General features: G+C 34.1%; 2 protein-coding genes across 2 annotated transcripts; both read left to right on the top strand.

Annotated features, from left to right (window-relative positions):
- Window positions 1-1,225: 1,225 nt before the first annotated feature.
- On the top strand, window positions 1,226-4,151 carry LOC125865561 (TPR repeat-containing thioredoxin TTL1-like). The gene is made up of 7 exons (XM_049545764.1): window positions 1,226-1,908; window positions 2,533-2,728; window positions 2,804-2,985; window positions 3,056-3,389; window positions 3,501-3,684; window positions 3,758-3,864; window positions 3,990-4,151. Exons 1-7 carry the CDS (start codon window positions 1,226-1,228, stop codon window positions 4,149-4,151), a joined length of 1,848 nt encoding a protein of 615 aa, XP_049401721.1.
- An 11,455-nt stretch (window positions 4,152-15,606) lies between these two features.
- Window positions 15,607-18,051, top strand: LOC125865562 (TPR repeat-containing thioredoxin TTL1-like). The gene is made up of 7 exons (XM_049545765.1): window positions 15,607-16,280; window positions 16,351-16,546; window positions 16,622-16,803; window positions 16,881-17,214; window positions 17,299-17,503; window positions 17,589-17,695; window positions 17,813-18,051. The coding sequence occupies exons 1-7, from the start codon at window positions 15,631-15,633 to the stop codon at window positions 17,963-17,965; spliced, it is 1,827 nt and encodes a 608-aa protein (XP_049401722.1). The 5' UTR covers window positions 15,607-15,630; the 3' UTR covers window positions 17,966-18,051.
- Window positions 18,052-19,452: the final 1,401 nt, after the last annotated feature.

The raw sequence follows: 19,452 nt of genomic DNA, 5'->3' as shown, positions 1-19,452 counted from the left end.
CATTTTTCCTTTTTTAAATCTATCTCCATTGATAATAGTTATTCGTAATAAAGGAATTAAGTAAATCAAATGTAAAAAATCAAATTGGCTATATGAATCATCATTCATCATAAGTAGAGTAAATAAATTCTCACTGACTATATTTGACTATTTAACACTGTATAATTTAAAGTCGTATACGTCATAAAAGAGCACGTCTCGACAATAACCATAATAATTGTATTCATCACGATCAATTAGTTTTCCGTTGACTATCACTTTGTCGCTACTCTTCTCTTTACTCAGATTTAATTGGAGCCAATAATGTGAGGACTTTTTTCACTCAAAGTTTGAAACCGGTTATCTGAAGACAACTGTCATCTTATCACAATCCTGCTCTCTTTACTCAAACTCGAAACCGACAATGTGAAAACCAACTGTCATCTTATTACAGTCCTTCTTCTTTACTCAGATTATTTAAAACTGATAATATGAAAACTAACTCTGATCTTATCGCATTCTTTAATCAAATTTTGAATCAGTCATATGAAATTAACTATCACCTTATCGCGACTCTTAATCATTTACTCAGATTCAGAACAAAAAATATGAACAAGCTTACAAAGACGGTGAGACAAGCTAAAACTTAATCAATTAATAATTATGTCTAAATAATTAGCTTTAAAAAATATTTTTTTAAATTAAAATCATCATAATTAAAAATAATAATTTAATATATGTAATAGTATATAAATAGTTCCTCCTCTCCTCCTCCTTCTTCTTCTTCAACAAGCTCTCTGTAACAGTATACAAGCTCCCTGTAAACCGCTTGTTTCTCTCTCTAGAAAAAGCTGACATTCGTTCTTTGTTTCTACCATTGAAATCACGAGATCCCCATCTTTTTTTCACCCCCAGTTTTTCGTCTTCAAAGCCATTTTTTCCATTTTCATGTTGGTGATTGATTTACTGTTTTCAATTCTCTAACATTGTAAGTTGTTTCAGTCAATTTTTACAACTACAGAGAAACCCAGTTCAAAATTGAAGTTCTAAGGGATATATATACATTGGTGCATTTGTTCAAAATCACCTTCTTGAATTGTATAGAAGAAGAGGAGATTATTGATGGGGTTTTAGAGAGATTCTCTTTCCTCCCATTTTTTTCTCCGTCCTTCTTCTTCAAAGCCATTTTTTCCATTTTGTTGTTATTTACAGTTTTCAATTCTCTAACATTGTAGGTTAAAAAAAAATGTCGGGTTCTAAAAAGAAGAGTGATTCTGAAAAGGGTTCAAGCTCATTAGCTGATCAGATGAAAAATTCTATGAGGTTTGAGGAAGACGATCCTCGAGTACTGAGACTGGGTTCACCTGTTTCAACATTGAGGAGTCGAATGAGTTCTAGTAATACAAGGAGCACTTCGGGTTCATCTGCATCGGTATCTGGTCGGAATGTGAGTTCTTCGACTTCTTCGGGTTCCCGGAAAATTAAAATAATTCCCGCCGGGAATATTTGCCCGTCCGGTAACGTGATAACTGGGATGCGTTGTAAGCCTGAAAGGACTGTGTTAAATGACAATGAGATGATACCCGGGATGTATGGCTACGGAAGCATAATGCCTGGTGGTGCAATGCCGAAAACCCGTCGTGCTTCGCCGGAATCCAGTGGTGTTGCCCCCAGTTCAAAAAATAATCCGGAGGAGTTGAATACACAAGCGAATGAGATTTACAAGAAGGGTAATTTTGCAGAAGCGTTGATTCTTTATGATAAAGCTATAGCAATTTCTCCGGGCGATGGTAGATTTCATTGTAATCGTGCTGCTGCGTTAATGGGTCTTAAGCGAATAATCGAAGCAGTGAAGGAATGTGAAGAAGCCATTAGATTATCTCCAACATATGTTCGAGCACACCAGCGTTTGGGATCTTTGTTACTTTGGTAAGTGCAATGAATCTTCTTTGTGTGTGTTCGTGAATAGTGATCAACGAATTGTGGTGAAATTTATCTGAAATTACGTGTTAAATGTGCTATATTTGGTTATCTTTGCCACTTAGGTAAGTGACATAAAAGGTTCAACTGTTTAGAATCTGTGTGTGTTCGCGAATCAGTTATAAACGAATATTGGAAATGTGGTGAAATTTATGTAGGTTGTATTGGAGATCAAGTGTTAAATGTGCTATATTTGATTATCTGTGCTACTTAGGTAAGTGATATAGGCAGTTCAAACGTTTAGAGTCTCTGTGTGTGTGTTCGCGAAACAGTTTAACAAATTTTGGAAATGTGGTGAAATTTATGTAGGCTGTATAGGAGATTAAGTGTTAAATACGATAATTGATTATCTTTGTTACTTAGGCAAGTGATATGTAATGTTCAAATCTTTAGAATCTACATGCCCGTTTGCTTATTGTTGATCATCAATATTGAAAATGCGGTGAACTTTCTGTAGGTTATTTTAGATATTATGCGGGAAATGTGTTATTTTGCTTATCGTTGCTGGCCTTGTTATTTGCTAATGTAAAACTTTCTTGATTGAGCGCAATCTCATTCCTATAAAACTTGCAGTTTAGGACAGGTTGAAAATGCAAGGGAGCACTTATTTTCCCTGGGTCAGAAACCAGATCAAGCCACGTTGCAGAAGTTGCAGGCAGTGGCGGAACATATCAGCAAATGCACTGACGCCCGGAGACTTGAAGATTGGACGACTATGTTAAAAGAAGCTGAGGCAGCAACCACTTCTGGAGCTGATGCATCTCCTCAGGTAAAGCATCTTTAGTGGTTACATTCTGTGACTAATAGGTGAATGAAAATTCAAGTGCTGATATTGAATTCACAGCTATTTGCATGTCAAGCGGAAGCTCATTTGAAACTACACCAATTAAAGGATGCTGAATTGTGGATTTATAAAGCTAGGATGTATGAGCCATCTGCCACAGCATGCCAGTCAAAAATTTTTGGAATGCTCTCTGAAGCATACATATTCTTTGTCCAAGCTCAGATTGACAGCACTCTTGGAAAGTGAGTTTATCACTTATCAGTAATATAGAAATAAAAGAGGTTCAGCCATATTGATCATGAATATCTGCAGGTTTGATGATGCGTGTACTGCCATTGAAAGAGCTGCACGGATTGATCTTCAAAGTGCTGAAGTTACTGGTAAACTCAAAAACATGAGGCTGGTGGGTAAAACTCGTACTCTTGGCAACGAGCATTTTAATTCTAAAAAATATGCACAAGCTTGTACTGCTTATGGGGAAGGGCTCTTGCTTGATTCTTCAAATTCAGTTCTCTACTACAATAGAGCAAATTGCTGGTTTAAACTTGGAGAGTGGGAAAACTCTTTGGCTGATAGCAACCATGCTCTCCTTATCCGGCCACATTATACTAAAGCTCTTTTCCGAAAAGCTGCCTCAAATATCAAGGTGACATGCCACCTTTAAATCTTAATTACTGCTTACTATAAGAATTCTTTTTACTTTTTCTTGATAATTGCTGCAAAAATCATAAATTTGATCATATGCAATGCATTATAGCTGGAAAGATGGGCTGACGCTGTGAGAGATTATGAGATTCTGCGGCAGGAACTTCCAAATAACGAAGAGGTTGCTGAGAATTTATCCCATGCCCGAGTTGAATTAAAGAAGTCACGCAGAGAAGGTGATGGCAAGGTGGAGTTGGTTTCAGATCTTGAGAAGTTCCGGGCAGCGATTGCATCTGGTAGGCTTTCTGCATCAGTCAGTATGTTATATCATTTACTATGTAACTCAACAACTACTGTTGACAACTGTAGGTGTATCTGTGGTCCATTTTAATGAATTATCCAACCCAGAATGCATGTGGATCTCCTCATTCATGGATACCTTGAGCGCCAAATATCGTTCAGTAATTTTTCTCAAGGTAAACAATCATAGGCAACACGTCGTGCTTTTCAGGCAGACGGGAACACCTAGACTCTAAGCTGCTATTACATTTCTTACAATGCACAACAGGGGAATGAATTTTTCTTCTGTTTTCTACTGAAGGTGGATGTGAAACAGAGCCCAGCAATCGCTACAGCAGAGAAAATTACAGTAGTACCTGCATTTAAGCTTTACAAGAATGGCAGTCGTAAGGTGGATACAGTTACTGCAACTCCAGGTTTTTTGGAGTTGTTGATTAAGAACACCTTCATCGATCCCATCTAGAAAGGATTTTACATATACATGTGACATTTAACCATGGTTGCTCATGGTCTACAGAGGGAAAGTCTAGTCTCCTTTTTTACCCTCCTGCATTCATTCCCCATCTCCGATACTCTTCCATTTGTACCTTTTTGATATTTTTAGCATTAGTGAAGATTATAGAGTTGATTTTGCGGCAATATATAGCTGAAGAGTTAGAAACAAGAGAAAGTAGCTGTGCTAATTGGAGTTAGATAATAAAGATGTATACACAAACTACTATTGTGGATGTCTGGTGAATAAAAGTTGTCATTTTTCCCTATTCATTTGTCTTGCTTCATGTGGAATTACATTGGGTTTATTCTTGTTGTTGATGATCAAGTCTACTATATCTTCTTCGACGTTTACATATTCACTGTGTTACTCTATGGTCCCTATGAATATCAGTTTTGGAAAAGGACACAACAGTGTAGAAAAGGTCCAAAATAAGAGAGGTAACAAAGTCTATAGAAAGACACACTACCATACAAATTACGTTACACTTGAAATTTTGTAATATTCTAAACTCTTGTTTCATAGACAAAACTAACTTATGTTTGATGAAAAATAGAAGTTACTTTCAAAGAATTTTAGTAATTACAATAACAATATGCACAATATAGTATCACAAATAGATTTTGGAGAGGGCGACATATATGCAGACTTATCCCTACCTTGTGAAGACAAAGAGGCTGCTTTTGTTGAACCCTCGGCTCATGTAAAAAAAGATTAAAAACAAGCGTGTAAAGCAAATTCAATAGCGAAAAATTTCTACCAAAAATAATGAAGAAGAGAACAATTTTAACAACAAATTATATGATAAACTGAAACAAATGAAACAACTTGTAATACTAGAATCGAAGAAATAAGATAGCAACAAAGTAATAATACTAATTTTGTGAAGGAAACTAGACAAATGCTTGACTACATTACTAACATTTAAATCCTCGACATCCACATTGATTGTCAATTGTCGGCATATCAACACGCTCGGTATTTTAAAGTTCAAACGAGGCCCAGAACGGGAAATAGGGATTTATCCATTTTTCGTGTGTTATATCGATGAATTTTTGGTGATACATGATCCCGACTTATTTTTGGCTAATATTTTTCATGGACATTCATTACGATCATATTAATGGTTTGGTTTGTCTCGAGGGGCAAACAGACATATTTTCAAGTTCAAACGAGCCCCAGTGCGGAAAAAACCAAATTCATCGATTTTCGTATGTTATAGTCCATGGATTTTTGGTGATACGTGATTTCGACATGCTTTTGACCGAAATTTTTCATGGACGCCCATTATGACCTTATTAATGGCGTGAGTTGGTCCCGAGGGGTAAATGAATGCAGTTTCAAGTTCAAACTAGCCACAAAGTGGGAAAATCAAATTTACAAATTTTCGTGTGCCATAGTCAATGGATTTTTGGTGATACGTGATCCCGACTTTTTTTCGCCAAATTTTTAATGGACGTCCGTTACTACCTTATTAATGGCGTGAGTTGGTCTCGACGGGCAAACAAATGCATTTTCAATTTCAAACAAACCCCAACGCGAGAAAAATTAAATTTACCAATTTTCGTGTGCTATTGTCCATGGATTTTGGGTGATACCAGATCACGACTTGTTCTTGGCTAGAAATTTTCATGGACGTCCGTTACGACCTTATTGATGGCGTGAGTTTGTCCCGAGGGGAAATAAGACTCATTTTTAAGTTCAAACGAGCCCCAAAATGAGAACAACCAAATTTATCGATTTTTGTGTGCTATAGTCCATGAATTTTTGGTAATACATGATCCCGACTTGTTTTTGGCTGAAAATTTTCATGGAAGTCCATTACGACCTTATAAATGGCGTGAGTTGGTCAGAGGGGAAAGCAAATGATTTTTCAAGTTCAAACGAGCTCCAATGCGGGAAAAAAGATATTTATTGATTTTCGTGTGCTATAGTCCATGATTTTTGGTGATACATGATCCTGACTTATTTTTGGATGAAATATTTCGTGGACGTTCGTTACAACCTTATTAATGGCATGAGTTGGTCCCGAGGGACAAACATATGCATTTTCAAGTTCAAATGAGCCCTAACGTGGGAAAAAAATCAAATTTATCGATTTTCGTATGCTATAGTCCATGAGTTTTTGGTGATATGTGATCCCGACTTATTTTTGGATGAAATTTTTCATGGACGCCCGTTACAGCCTTATTAATGGCGAGAGTTGATCCCGAGAGGTAAACAAATACATTTTCAAGTTCAAATGAGCCCCAATGCGAGAAAATCCAATTTACTATTTCTGTGCGCTATAGTCCATAAAGTTTTGGCGATATGTGATCCCGATTGGTTTTTGGCCGAAAATTTTCATAGAAGTCCGTTACGACCTTATTAATGGTGTGAGTTGGTCCCGAGGGGCATACAAACACATTTTCAAGTTCAAACGAGCCTCAATGCGGGAAAAACCAAATCTACCAATTTTTGTGTGCTATAGTCCATGAATTTTTTATGATATGTAATCCCGACTTATTTTTTATTGAAATTTGTCATGGACATCCATTACGACCTTATTAATGGTGTAAGTTGGTCCAAGGGGCAAACAAATGCATTTTAGGGTTTTAACAAGCCTCAAAATGCTAAAAACCAAATTTACCAATTTTCATGTGTTATAGTCCATGAACTTTACGCAATACATGATCCCAACTTATTTTTGCTGATTATTAATGACATGAGTTGGTCCTGAGGGGCAAACCGATGTTTTTTCAAGTTCAAAGGAGCCCGAATGCGGGAAAAACCATAATTTTTCAATTTTTGTGTGCTATAGCTCATGAATTTTTGGTGATACGTGATCCCGACTTATTTTTTGCCAAAAAATTTTATGGACGTATGTTACGATCCCGAGGGATAAGCATTCACATTTTCAAGTTCAAACGAGTCCAAGTGCTAAAAACAAATATACCAATTTTTGTGTTCTATAGTCCATGGATTTTTGGTGATACGTGAATCCGTCTTTTTTTTTTTGCTGAAATTTTTCATGAATGTCTATTACGACCTTATTAATGGTGTGAGTATGTCTCAAGAGGCAAACAAATGCATTTTCAAATTCAAACAAGCCTCAATGCGGGAAAAACCAAATTTACTGATTTTTGTGTGCTATAGTCCATGGATTTTTTGTGGAACGTGATCTCGACTTGTTTTTGGCTGAAATTTTGTGTAGGCATCTGTTACAACCTTATTAATTGTGTGAGTTGGTCCCGAGGGGAAAACATACACATTTTCAAGTTCAAACGAGTCCCAATGTGGGAAAAAATAAATTTACCAATTTTTGTGTGCTATGGTCCATAGATTTTTGGTGATACGTGGTCCTGACTTGTTTTTGGATGAAACTCTTCATGGACTTCTGTTACTACTTTAATAATGACGTAAGTTGGTCTTGAGGGGAAACAAATGCATTTTACAGTTCAAACGAACCCCAATGCATGAAAAACCAAATTTATCGATTTCATATGCTATAGTCCATGGATTTCTGGTGATACGTGATCCCGGCTTGTTTTTGGACAAACTTTTTCATGGACGTCCGTTACAACCCTATTAATGACGTGAGTTGGTCTCGAGGGGCAAATGCACACATTTTCAAGTTCAAATGAGCCTCAATAAAGGAAAACCAAATTTGCCGATTTTCGTGTGCTATAGTCAATGGATTTTTGGTGATACATGATCCCAACTTATTTTTGTCAACATTATTCATGGACGTATGTTACAACCTTATTAAGACGTGAGTTGGTCCGAGGGGCAAACAGACGCATTTTCAAGTTCAAACGAGCCCCAATGTAGGAAAAACCAAATATAGTAATTTTCGTGTGCTATAGAACATGGATATTTTGTGATACGCGATCCCGACTATTTTTTGGACTAATTTTTTATGGACGTCCATTAAGACACTAGTAATGGCGTGAGTTAGCTCAGAGGGGAAAACAAATGGGTTTTAGAGTTTTAATAATCCTCGAAGCGCTAAAAACCAAATTTAGCAATTTTCATGTGCTATAGTTCATGGATTTTTGGTGATACGTGATTCAGGCTTATTTTTGGCCAAACTTTTTCATGGACTCCGTTACGACCTTATTAATGGCGTGAGTTGGTCCCGAGTGGAAAACATACGCATTTTAAATTTCAAACGAGCTCGAATGCGGGAAAATCCAATTTTTCTAATTTTCGAGTGCTATAATCCATGAATTATTTATGATACGTGATCTTAACTTGTTTTTGGTAGAAAGTTTTCATGGACGTCTGTTAAGATCTTATTAATAGCATGAGTTGGTCCCGAGGGGCAAATAAGAGAATTTTCAAGTTTGAACGATTTCTAAAGCTCTAAAAACCAAATTTATTGAATTTCATGTTTTATAGACCATAGATTTTTGGTGATACATGATCCTAACTTGTTTTTGGCCAAGTATTTTCATGGACATTCGTTACGACCTTATTAATGGCGTAAGTTGGTCCCGAAGGGTAAACTGATACATTTTCAAGTTCAAACGCGCCCCAAAGTAGGAAAATATAATTTATCAATTTTTGCATGCTATAGTCCATGAATTTTTGGTGATATGTGATCTCGACTTATTCTTAACCGAAATTTTTCAAGATCGTCCGTTACAAACTTATTTAATGGCGTAAGTTGGTTCTGAGGGGAAAATGGACATGTTTTTAAGTTCAATCGGGCCCTAATGCGGGTAAAATCAAATTTACCGATTTTCGTGTGTTATAGTCCATAAATTTTTGGTTATAAGTGATCCCGACTTGTTTTAAGCCAAAAATTTTCATGGACATCTGCTACGACTTTATTAATTGCGTGAGTTGGTCTCGAGGAGCAAACATACACATTTTTAAGTCCAAACAAGCCCAATGCGAGAAAAACTAAATTTATTGATTTTCATGTGCTATTGTCCACATATTTTTGGTGATATGTGATTCCTACTTGTTTTTGGCCAAAAAAATTTATGAACGTCTGTTATGACCTTATTTATGGTGTGAGTTTATCTCGAGGGGCAAACAAATGCATTTTCAAGCTGCAGCTGGTTGAAAGTTGGTTTGGGGTTTTTATTATTGTTGTTGGATCTTGATGAGTCCTAGATTTGGACTCATTTAGGGCTTTATTTGGATAGACTTAACGTCCTCAAATGCTTATTTTGTGACAATAACTGATGTAAAATCCTTGATTTCCAGGTATATGGATTGAGGAACAAAGCATGGACACTAACTTGCAAAAAAAGAACAAAGCGAGCTGAAAGGAAGAAGAAAAGAGAGCCTGGTGATCGCCAAGTCCATTTGGCGAGTCGCCGAGTGGCCATTTGACCGCCTAAAGTTTCAGTGTGCATCCTTGAAGGAGAAAATCAAGTTGGTGAGAAAAAGAAGCAGTCAACGTGTCGCCGAGTGGTTCCGCTATGCAGTGTTGGATCTCCCAAAGTTACATAATTTGAAGATGTTGAAGCCAAAGCAAAAAGGCGATGGAACTGACCAAAGAGCGGATCACCGAGTTGATCGGCGAGCCCAACTTACTGCGCCGAATGGTCTTTCGCAACTTATTTTTTGTGACTATAAATACATTTTCAAACATTAAGTTAAGTATCAGTTTTTATCAGATTTTAGTCTTTTGGAATTATTTTGAGTTTTTGACATTGAACTCTAAGTATTGAGACAAGTTTTTCTTAGCTTTGAAGATTTGAAGTTTTTCACTTTTGAGAAATTGGAAGTGGGTCTTTGAGATTCTTCAGTTTGGACCTTTGTAAAGACGAAATTAATCTTACCTAGTTGATGTAAACACAATTTAGTAACGATTTTTATCTTTTTATGATGTCTAGCTTAAACCTCAATTCTTGGGGTGTGATTATGGGCTGATTTAGCTTATGGGTATTGTTAATTGTTAGTTTAAATGTTGTTTAGAAGTGATTTCAATCATTAATTGTGGTTTAAATTAAAGGATTGTAGTTGCAAATGCAGTTTTACCTTTGTGTTTTTGGCTTGCTCGAGAGAGAGGTTTTAAAACCAAGATTATTGATTGATGGTCTGTGGGTATTGGGTTGTCATAGGTTCAGCTCGAGAGAGTGAATCTTAAATCCTTTTCCACACATTTAGGTCGAGAGAGTGAATGGACTAAGGCGTATGTTGTTCTTATTTGTTTGCTTGTTGGTGTTCGAGAGAGATCGACTTGATTCGGGGTAAATTGTTCGAGAGAAAGTTTACCTCCTTTATAGTCTAGCCTATTCACTGATTTACAACTATTTACTAACAATTGCAATTGCCCATTAGCCTATAATTGAATCACATTCCAAGAACTCGTCTCATTATTGTTATTTCGTATTATTTGCTGTTGTTGTAGTTGATAATTTGAAACCAAAACCCCCTGTTCTGACATTCGTGTCACCCCTTGATTTGAATTATTTATTTGTAAATGTCTATTCCTATGGCTGATTTGAACATATTCATGCTTTTCAATTGATTCTCAAACACGTATCGCTCCCTATGAGATTTGACCCCAACTCATTTAGTTGGGTTATATACTGACTAACGATCGTTGACGCTTAGAATCAGATGAAATGTCATTGATAACGTTATTCAATCAGATCTCGCTTATAGCTGCTGGTTGAAGCTTGTCGGAAATGGTAAGAACGAAGGCGGTTTGTTCGGAGAAGGTGAGAAGGACGACGAGAAGAAGGCAATAAGTTTGGGTTTGGGACTGAAATATGGGGTCATTTGGGTGGTGGATGACTGAGAGAGGAGGTCAATGTCGAAAATGATTTGATTTTTTAATTTGATTTTCAACTTATCTAGGTAGATTTTTCTATTTATTTGTTGTTTAGTCTGGATTTGATCTTCTATTTGTGACTTTGTTTGGTTTTGGAGTTTTAATCGATTACATTGATTTTGTTGAAAACTTTTGGGGATTTTACTCTATTTTGTGCCTAATGTTAGTGTAAGATATTTTGGTAGTAATGTTATGTCTTCCATGACGTGTTTCATAATACATAGAGCAATACAATGATAAGAAACAATAGAGAAGAAAGTTGAGGGAAAAAGATCGAAAAAATGCCAAGAAAACCTCAAATTTTGTCCAACCATTGTGTTAGATACAATTAGGAACATCATAGATTTATAAATCCCAAATTTGACGGTTAGACCCTTTTTCAAGGGTCTCACAGTCCTAATAGGTGTGTGTCACACGCTCTTTGGTATTAGCTGCCACATAGGATGCCAAATAAAAAATAGTGTTTAAAATATTGTGTTTCGATGAGTTCAGGGGTTCAGATGATAAAGGGGCAAGTAGAAGGGTTCACAATACAAACACATATAAGTACAAGGGTCGACCAAACCCTTTTGTGAAAAATATATAATATAAAGTTGGAATAATAAAATATTACTCAAAAATTTGAAAAGTTTATATAATGATATTAAAATAGTGTTGATTTATTTTAGTGCTAGAAATTTGAAGAAGACACCAAATAATAAATTTGATCTTTTTATAAACACGCTACAATAAATTTTGCATAATATAGAAGGTTTGCCCATTTGAGAGACTTTAAAATATTCACTAATGAAAGAATAAAATGGTGAAAGGAGAATAATAAAAATATAAGAATAATAATGTTTGTTCATGATAATTGTCGGAATATAAATGAGGCAACAAAATAAATAGCCAGATAAAAAAGAGTATGCTACAATTAACTAAACACTACTCCCTCCATCCCATATTATGTGAGGTAGTTTGACTCGGCATAACGTTTAAGAAAGAAAGGAAAACTTTTAAAATTGGTGGTCCAAAATGAATGATAAAAATTTGTGTGGCTGTAAATCATTTCATTAAGGGTAAAATAAACATTTTATAGTTAAATTGTTACTTAATATATAAATATGTTATTCTTTTTGGGACTGACTAAAAAGGAAAGTAAGTCACATAAATTGGGACAGAGGGTTCATTTCTCAATTGTTACAACAACCCCTATATTATAAAGGAAGCAAAAACTTATTAAATTTTCTACCCAAAAATATTTTCAAATTTATTATTACATGAGATTTTTTTAACATATATATATTCTGCACAAACCCTCAAAGTTTATGTTACCAAGATTTCAAGTTGTCCCAACTTGATGGCTATATTCCTACTCTAGTTTATACTCACTGGGTCTAGAAAGCGTTGAAGATACAACTCGATAAAAATGCAATACAAGCAAACTTGACATATAAGCATGTAGATCAGGTTCTTCAATCTTGTTCTCTTGCATTGGCTGAATTGGATCTTCAAACAGAACTCTTTCAAATATGAACTCCGCCGATTTGATTATATTTTGCTTGTAACTTTCTAGGTAAGTACTTCTTGTACTTATAGATGTGATGAGACTTCTCCTTGTTTTTAAGGTTTCCTTTTCCTTTTATATGTTTCACTGGCGGCTTTGAGTTGAGATTTCCTTCCAGGTAGAAATTCTCTATAAAAGAAACTCTATCTAACTGAATTTTTGTCATAAACGCAGCCAATCCACCATCCATAACTTTTGCTTTGCTTGGTTGATCTTCTCCTAATTCCGGTTGGACTCGATCTGATAGAAACATGTCAGCACAACATATTCCTCTATTTGTTAATCATCAAAATCTTTTTCGATCTAACAAATCACTTTTTTTATGATGACAAACCATTACTTGTGTGCATAACTCAATCTGTGTTATGTCATTTTCTTAAGCATAACAAACAAAACAATTAGGGGCTGTTTGGTTACGGTATAGGAGAGCATGTTATTCATGTATAAAATATTGTATTAGTTTTACTATGTTTGATAAACGTTTTTTATTAGGTTGAAAAGTCAACATGTATACTATGTTTGGTTGATAAGTTTTAAATATTGTATAAAAGCTATTCATGTATTAATTTTATACGGTGTTTGATTGCATTTTTTGTAATCCTACATAATTAATACCTACATAACTTATGATAGAATATATGTATAAGTTATAAATGATGGAATGTGGAATAAGTTATGTGGGTATTAGTTATACATATATTAAAAAGATAAATTACACATTTATCCCTATATTAATTTATTTTAAATCCTTTTTTTATTAAAAACTTTACATAACTATTCTATTTTCACAACTATTTTTGTTTCTTATTTCTTTTTGTATACAAACAACTTTTTATTTGTTTTCATTTAAGATCAAAATATAATATTTATTAATATTATGAGTAGGAATGTATAATTTTGATAGCTATGCTATTTATATATATATAGGCAGAGGTAAGGTGTGTCACGGGACACGATTTTGTCGAATTTTTTTATGGAATATACCTATATAATTTTTTTCAAAACATACTTAAAAGGTAAAATAATTAAAACGGACACCCACTATATCAGAATGCTCCTAGCTTAGGTGGTTGGGGCGCCTCATTAAGTGCACTACGTCCTGAGTTCGATTCCGTACAGCCTACTTCTTTTTTACCAGTTTTTTTTTCTCTTAAATTTTTTGTTTTTATTTTTTACCAGTTTTTTTCTCTTAAATTTTTATTTATTCAAAATAGTAGGTCCCCTTCATTAAAAACTTATAGATCCACTCTAATTTATTTAAAATCTAAGTTACTTTTTTTTTTTTAGAGTTAAAATAAACTTCAAAATCTGTGAGTCCTTTATCCATTAGAATTATAGTTAAATAAAAATAGTATTGACCCCTTAAATCCTTATATTTGTATTTTTTTTTGAATTAAAATAAACCTCAAAAGTTGTGAGTCCTTTATCCATTAGAATTATAGTTAAATAAAAATAGTATTGACCCCTTAAATCCTTATATTTGTATATTTGTGACAGGTGAGCTTCTTCAATTTTCTTTCCTTCTTGTTCATCAATCATCGTTAGTTGACATCTCAAATCTCTCCACATCATGTAAGTATTTTTCGATAATCTATTTTAAATTATTACGTGCTTGAATTTTTTATATTTATTTGTTCATAATAATAATTTTATTTTTTTTCTATTGTCTTGTTACAATCAAGAAATTTAGAATTCATTAAATTGATTACCATTGTCCACAATCGTCTATTATATGATCCTCAATTACTAATTGTGCAGATTACATCATATTAGTAAATTTAAAAGAGAGTTTAAATTTAATGCAGAGGTATTATTCTAAATTTTTTTTATAAGCATTCAAAGTCAATCTTAACAACTCAAGCTTCAACTGACTTGAAAGAACAATCTAATGAGTCAAAAAAATATCGATGAAGTGAAGAATTGATTTAAATTCATTGCCGATTGATTCTAATTTATTAAAAGATGTTAGTCGTATTTATTTGCAATCCAATCTATTGAAGAATGTTGTATAAAATTTTATTTAATAATATGAAGATGTGAGTGGTTTAATTTTAATTTTGCATTATTATCTAATTTAAAGAGTACGCAATTTTTTTAAATATTTTTAATTTAATCAAAATTTATAATTTTAAGAAAAATATTATTTCATAAAGTTCACGGTTAATGGGGCCTTCAAATTTTTCAAGGCCTAAAGCAAAAGCTTCATTGATTTTCTTTTTGAGTCATTCTTGTCCCTTAAATGGTGACACCGCTTTCAAAAATCTTGCGTATGTCATTATATATATATATATATTAGCATTATATATTACTAAATATATCCACATATTTAATTATCATGTATTAATTTTTTATTTAGAATGTAAATTTATATATAATTTATATATTTGGTATATTTAAAATGTGCAAACAACACATGCATCATATTGATAGAAATTTACATTATATAAAATAGGATAGTATAATGTACTTGAAATATATCAATAGTATTTTATTTTTATAATCTTTAAACATTAAAAAAACAAAGAGAAAAAAAACACAGAATTGCTAGTTAAGTATGTATAGAGAAATTTTTTTTTTAAAAATATTTTTTTAAGGGAGTTTATATTATTTACTTACTTATTTTATTTGTAAATAATATATATTAATTTATATTAAAATCAATATTCAATAGTTAATAATTCATGTAATGTAACCCCTACCTAACTAAATAACACCTACATAATTAATACCCACATAACTAAACTTTGCATAATTATACCTTACATAACTAAATCCTGCATAATTCTAACCAGTAACCAAACGGCCCCATAGAGGATCAAAGTTCGATCAATTAGGTTATAAATATTACACAAGTATACATCATTAATCTGTTGTATTAACATTTTGCTAAAGTTTTGTTTGTAAAAATATTCAAATTAGAAACAATATACTAGTTTGAAACCTTCAAGCCTATTTCACAAAAATATGATTTGAACAAGTCATAAAAAAAAGTAGTAGCCATATAAAAGCTAAATATTTTCCTATTAAAACCATAACTATGTAGTATAAAAAGACTTCTTCTTCTATTTGAAACCTTCTACCATTGTTGAATTGTATAGAAAAAGAGGAGATTTAAGAGAAATTCTGAAATGGGTTCTACCCCTTTAGCTGATCAGATGAAAAATTCTCTGAGGTTTGACGAAGCTAAGAGACATGACGATCCTCGAATACTCAAACTGGGTTCAACATTGAGGACTCGAATGAGTTGTAGTACTACAGGTTCATCGGGTCGGAGTGTGAGTTCTTCCGATACTAGAAAGTCGGGTTCGGGTTCGGGTTCGAGTTCATCTAGAGTTGAAATAGTTCCGGCCGGCAATATTTGCCCGTCCGGTAAAGTGATAACTGGGATGCGTAGTAAGCCTGTTAGGACTGTGTTAAGTGACAATGAGATGATACCCGGAATGTACGGGTACGGGAGCATAACGCCTGCCGGAGCTACTCCGAAAACCCGTCGGGTTTCCGGTAGTGGTTCGCCGGAATCCAGTTGGAGAATTAATTCGGAAGAATTGAAGGTGAAAGGGAATGAGAATTACAAGAAGGGTAATTTTTTAGAAGCGTTGTATTTTTATGACAAAGCTATAGCAATTTCTCCGGGCGATGGAAGATTGCATTGTAATCGAGCTGCTGCGTTAATGGGTCTTAAGCGAATAACGGAAGCAGTGAAAGAATGTGAAGAAGCCATTAGATTAGATCCAACATATGTTCGAGCACACCAGCGTTTAGGATCTTTGTTACTTAAGTAAGTTTTTTTTTCACTACCCTGATTCTGAATTTGAATTATTCACATTTACATAATAGCTTGTTTACAGTTTAGGACAAGTTGAAAATGCAAGGAAGTGTTTATTTTCGCTAGATCAGATACCAGAAGAAGCGGAGTTGCACAAGTTGGAAACAGTGGAGAACCATATCAATAAATGTAGTGAGGCTCGGAGACTTGGAGATTGGACGAGTGTGTTAAAAGAAGCTGATGCAGCAACTAGTCGTGGAGCTGAGGCATCTGCTCAGGTAATTAATTACGTTGTGTGATGGGACGAATAGATGAAATGAAAATTCAAATGTTGTACTGAATTTGTGATACAGCTATTTGCATGTCAAGCGGAAGCTCATTTGAAGCTACATCAATTAACGGATGCTGAATTGTGGATGTATAAAGCTAGGATGTATGAGGCATCTGTGAGAGCATACAAGTCAAAACTTTTTGGGATGATATCTGAAGCATACATATTCTTTGTCCAAGCTCAGATTGAGAACACTCTTGGAAAGTGAGTTTATCACTTATTATTATTATAAGTACTGCATAGGTTTTTGTAATATACAAACTGATCATGAATATGTGCAGGTTTGATAATGCGTGTGCTGCGATTGAAAGAGCTGCACAAGTTGATCTTCAAAGTGCTGAAGTTATTGGTTTACTCAAAAACATGAGGCTGGTGGGGCGAGCTCGTTCTCTTGGAAACGAGTTATTTAAATCTGGAAGATATATAGAAGCTTGCAGTGCTTATGGGGAAGGGCTGTCGCGTGATTCTTTGAATTTGATTCTCTACTGCAATAGAGCAACTTGCTGGTATAAACTTGAACAGTGGGAAAAATCTTTGGATGATTGCAACCATGCTCTACTTATCCAGCCACAATATACTAAAGCTCTTTTTCAAAAAGCTGCCTCAAATGTCAAGGTGACATGCCAAACTTTAAATCTTACTATAAGACTTATTTTTACTGCGAGAATCATAAATTTGATCGTATGCAATGGATTATAGCTGGAAAGATGGGCTGACGCTGTGAGAGATTATGAGATTCTGAGGCAGGAGCTTCCATATGACAGAGAGCTTGCTGAATTTTTATTCCATTGCCGAGTTGAATTAAAGAATTCACAAGGAGAAGATGTTCACAATATGACATTTGTTCGCAAGGTGGACTTGGTTTTGGATCTTGACAAGTTCCACACTGCAATTACATCATATGGTAGACTTTCCTGCATAGCTATCTTAACCTTCCTTGTATCATTTACTATATAACTCTACTCAATAACTACTGTTGAAAACTGCAGTTACATCTGTGATCCTTTTTAAAGAAGCATCCAACGAACAATGCAAGCGGATGTCCTTAGTAATGGATACCTTAAGCACCAAATATCGTTCAGTAAGTTTTCTCGAGGTAAACATAGGCAACGCCATGCTAAGCTCCTATTATATAATGATTTTACATGCACAACAGGGGAATGAAGAAAACTCATAGTAATTTATATTTGGTCTTTTGTTTTCTATACTGAAGGTGGACGTGGAACAAAGCCCAGCGATCGCTGCAGCAGAGAACATTACAACACTACCTACATTTAAGATGTACAAGGATTGCAGATACGTGATGGGGTTGTATATCCCGAATCCAAAGGTGTTGGAGAATATGATTAGGCGTTACCGTCATTAGGAGCATAGTTGACATTTCATTGTGCTTCTCTTGCCATACCAAATTGCCTGATGATTACTCTGAACACCCTCTTCGCTCCCAACTAGAAAGTATTTTTTTACATATACATGTGACATTTAACCATGGTTGTTGTGGTCTATAGAGGAAAGTCTAGTCTCCTTTTTTACCCTCGAGTATTCATTCATTCGTTCATTCATTCATTACTCTTCGACTTCTTTGTAGAGCTGATTTTACAGCAATATATAGCTGAAAAAGCATTCTTTCAATAAAAGTTGTCAATTTTAACCTATTCATTGGTCTTGCTATGTACTAAGTCCTTAACTTTATAATTGCTGTTTGCTTCTTGATACATTGATGTGAAACCTCAACTATGGTAATGTTTCAAATGGAGACTACGTTATGCGACTTGTGGGATTACATTAGATTTGTTGTTGTTGTTGATCAACTGTACTATACGTTGACATTTTTTCTTCTTCGATGTATACATACACTGTGTATAACAATTATATGGTCCCTCAATCCTATCTTGGATTTGTGGCAAATGAGTGGTATTAGGGAGAGGAATTACTCAGGAATATCTACAATTTTTTTGATAATTGTGGTGTTTAGATTGACTTGTACGACCCAAAACTAATTTAACTAATAATTGTTACATGAACCTAATAATCTCATAGTTGAAGTCAAATATTTAGAACAACTTCACTTGATGTACCCCATCAATCCACTACTTGAGTACACAGCTTATAAATCAAGATTCAAATTTGGTATTTCATCAGGGACAACTTAGTAGATCGTTTTTAGAGGATCAAACGTACCTATTTTTTAATAGTAAGTTCACCCAATGATAAACTTAATCTGAATTTGCTTGATTTAAACATTTTAAACAAATAAACTTTTATCATAATTGATATACACTCAAACTGATCCGAACATTATTTTAATTAAAAAGAAGACAAAGTGGGGAAAAGGACATAACATTGTAGGAAGGTCCAAAATAAGAGAAGCAACAAAGTTTATAAATAAGTTGGTTGAAAAATTGGGATTTGTAATGGATAAAGAATAAAAAGACACTTTGCTGAACGACACTTCATTAGTCATTTCACTCACTATAGACAAAATTAACTTATGTTCTATGGACAATAGAGGCTATTTTGAAAGAATTTTAGTACTTTCTCCATTTTAAAAAAATGATCTAGTTTGATTTGGTATAGAGTTTAAAAAGATAATGTTTTTTTTAAAAATTTTGTGGTCCTAAATTAAAATTATGTCAAATATATTAAAATGACTTTTAATCTTGCGATCTTAAATATGTCACGTGGAAAGCTGAAATTAAAATATTGTTAAAAAAGGGAAGGGGACGTTCTTTTTGAAATGGAATAAATTGAAAGAATATCATTCTTTTTTAAACGGAGAGAGTAATTAATTACAATAACAACTTATCCCATGTAATCTCATAAATAGATTTCGAAAAAGGCAGCGTATATGCA

Source organism: Solanum stenotomum, chromosome 5 (genome assembly GCF_019186545.1).
Source record: "Solanum stenotomum isolate F172 chromosome 5, ASM1918654v1, whole genome shotgun sequence".
Classification (NCBI taxonomy): domain Eukaryota; kingdom Viridiplantae; phylum Streptophyta; class Magnoliopsida; order Solanales; family Solanaceae; genus Solanum; species Solanum stenotomum.
This window is presented reverse-complemented; position numbering and strand designations above follow the sequence as displayed.

What these genes read in the sequence shown, in the direction of transcription:
- LOC125865561 (XM_049545764.1), top strand. Translation starts at nt 1,226, where the DNA reads ATGTCGGGTTCTAAAAAGAAGAGTGATTCTGAAAAGGGTTCAAGCTCA. An exon ending in TTGGGATCTTTGTTACTTTG is followed by an intron (nt 1,909 to 2,532) that starts GTAAGTGCAATG and finishes TAAAACTTGCAG; the next exon opens with TTTAGGACAGGTTGAAAATG. An exon ending in AAGCTGCCTCAAATATCAAG is followed by an intron (nt 3,390 to 3,500) that starts GTGACATGCCAC and finishes AATGCATTATAG; the next exon opens with CTGGAAAGATGGGCTGACGC.
- LOC125865562 (XM_049545765.1), top strand. Translation starts at nt 15,631, where the DNA reads ATGGGTTCTACCCCTTTAGCTGATCAGATGAAAAATTCTCTGAGGTTT. An exon ending in GAGCTGAGGCATCTGCTCAG is followed by an intron (nt 16,547 to 16,621) that starts GTAATTAATTAC and finishes TTTGTGATACAG; the next exon opens with CTATTTGCATGTCAAGCGGA. An exon ending in GTTCAGTAAGTTTTCTCGAG is followed by an intron (nt 17,696 to 17,812) that starts GTAAACATAGGC and finishes TCTATACTGAAG; the next exon opens with GTGGACGTGGAACAAAGCCC.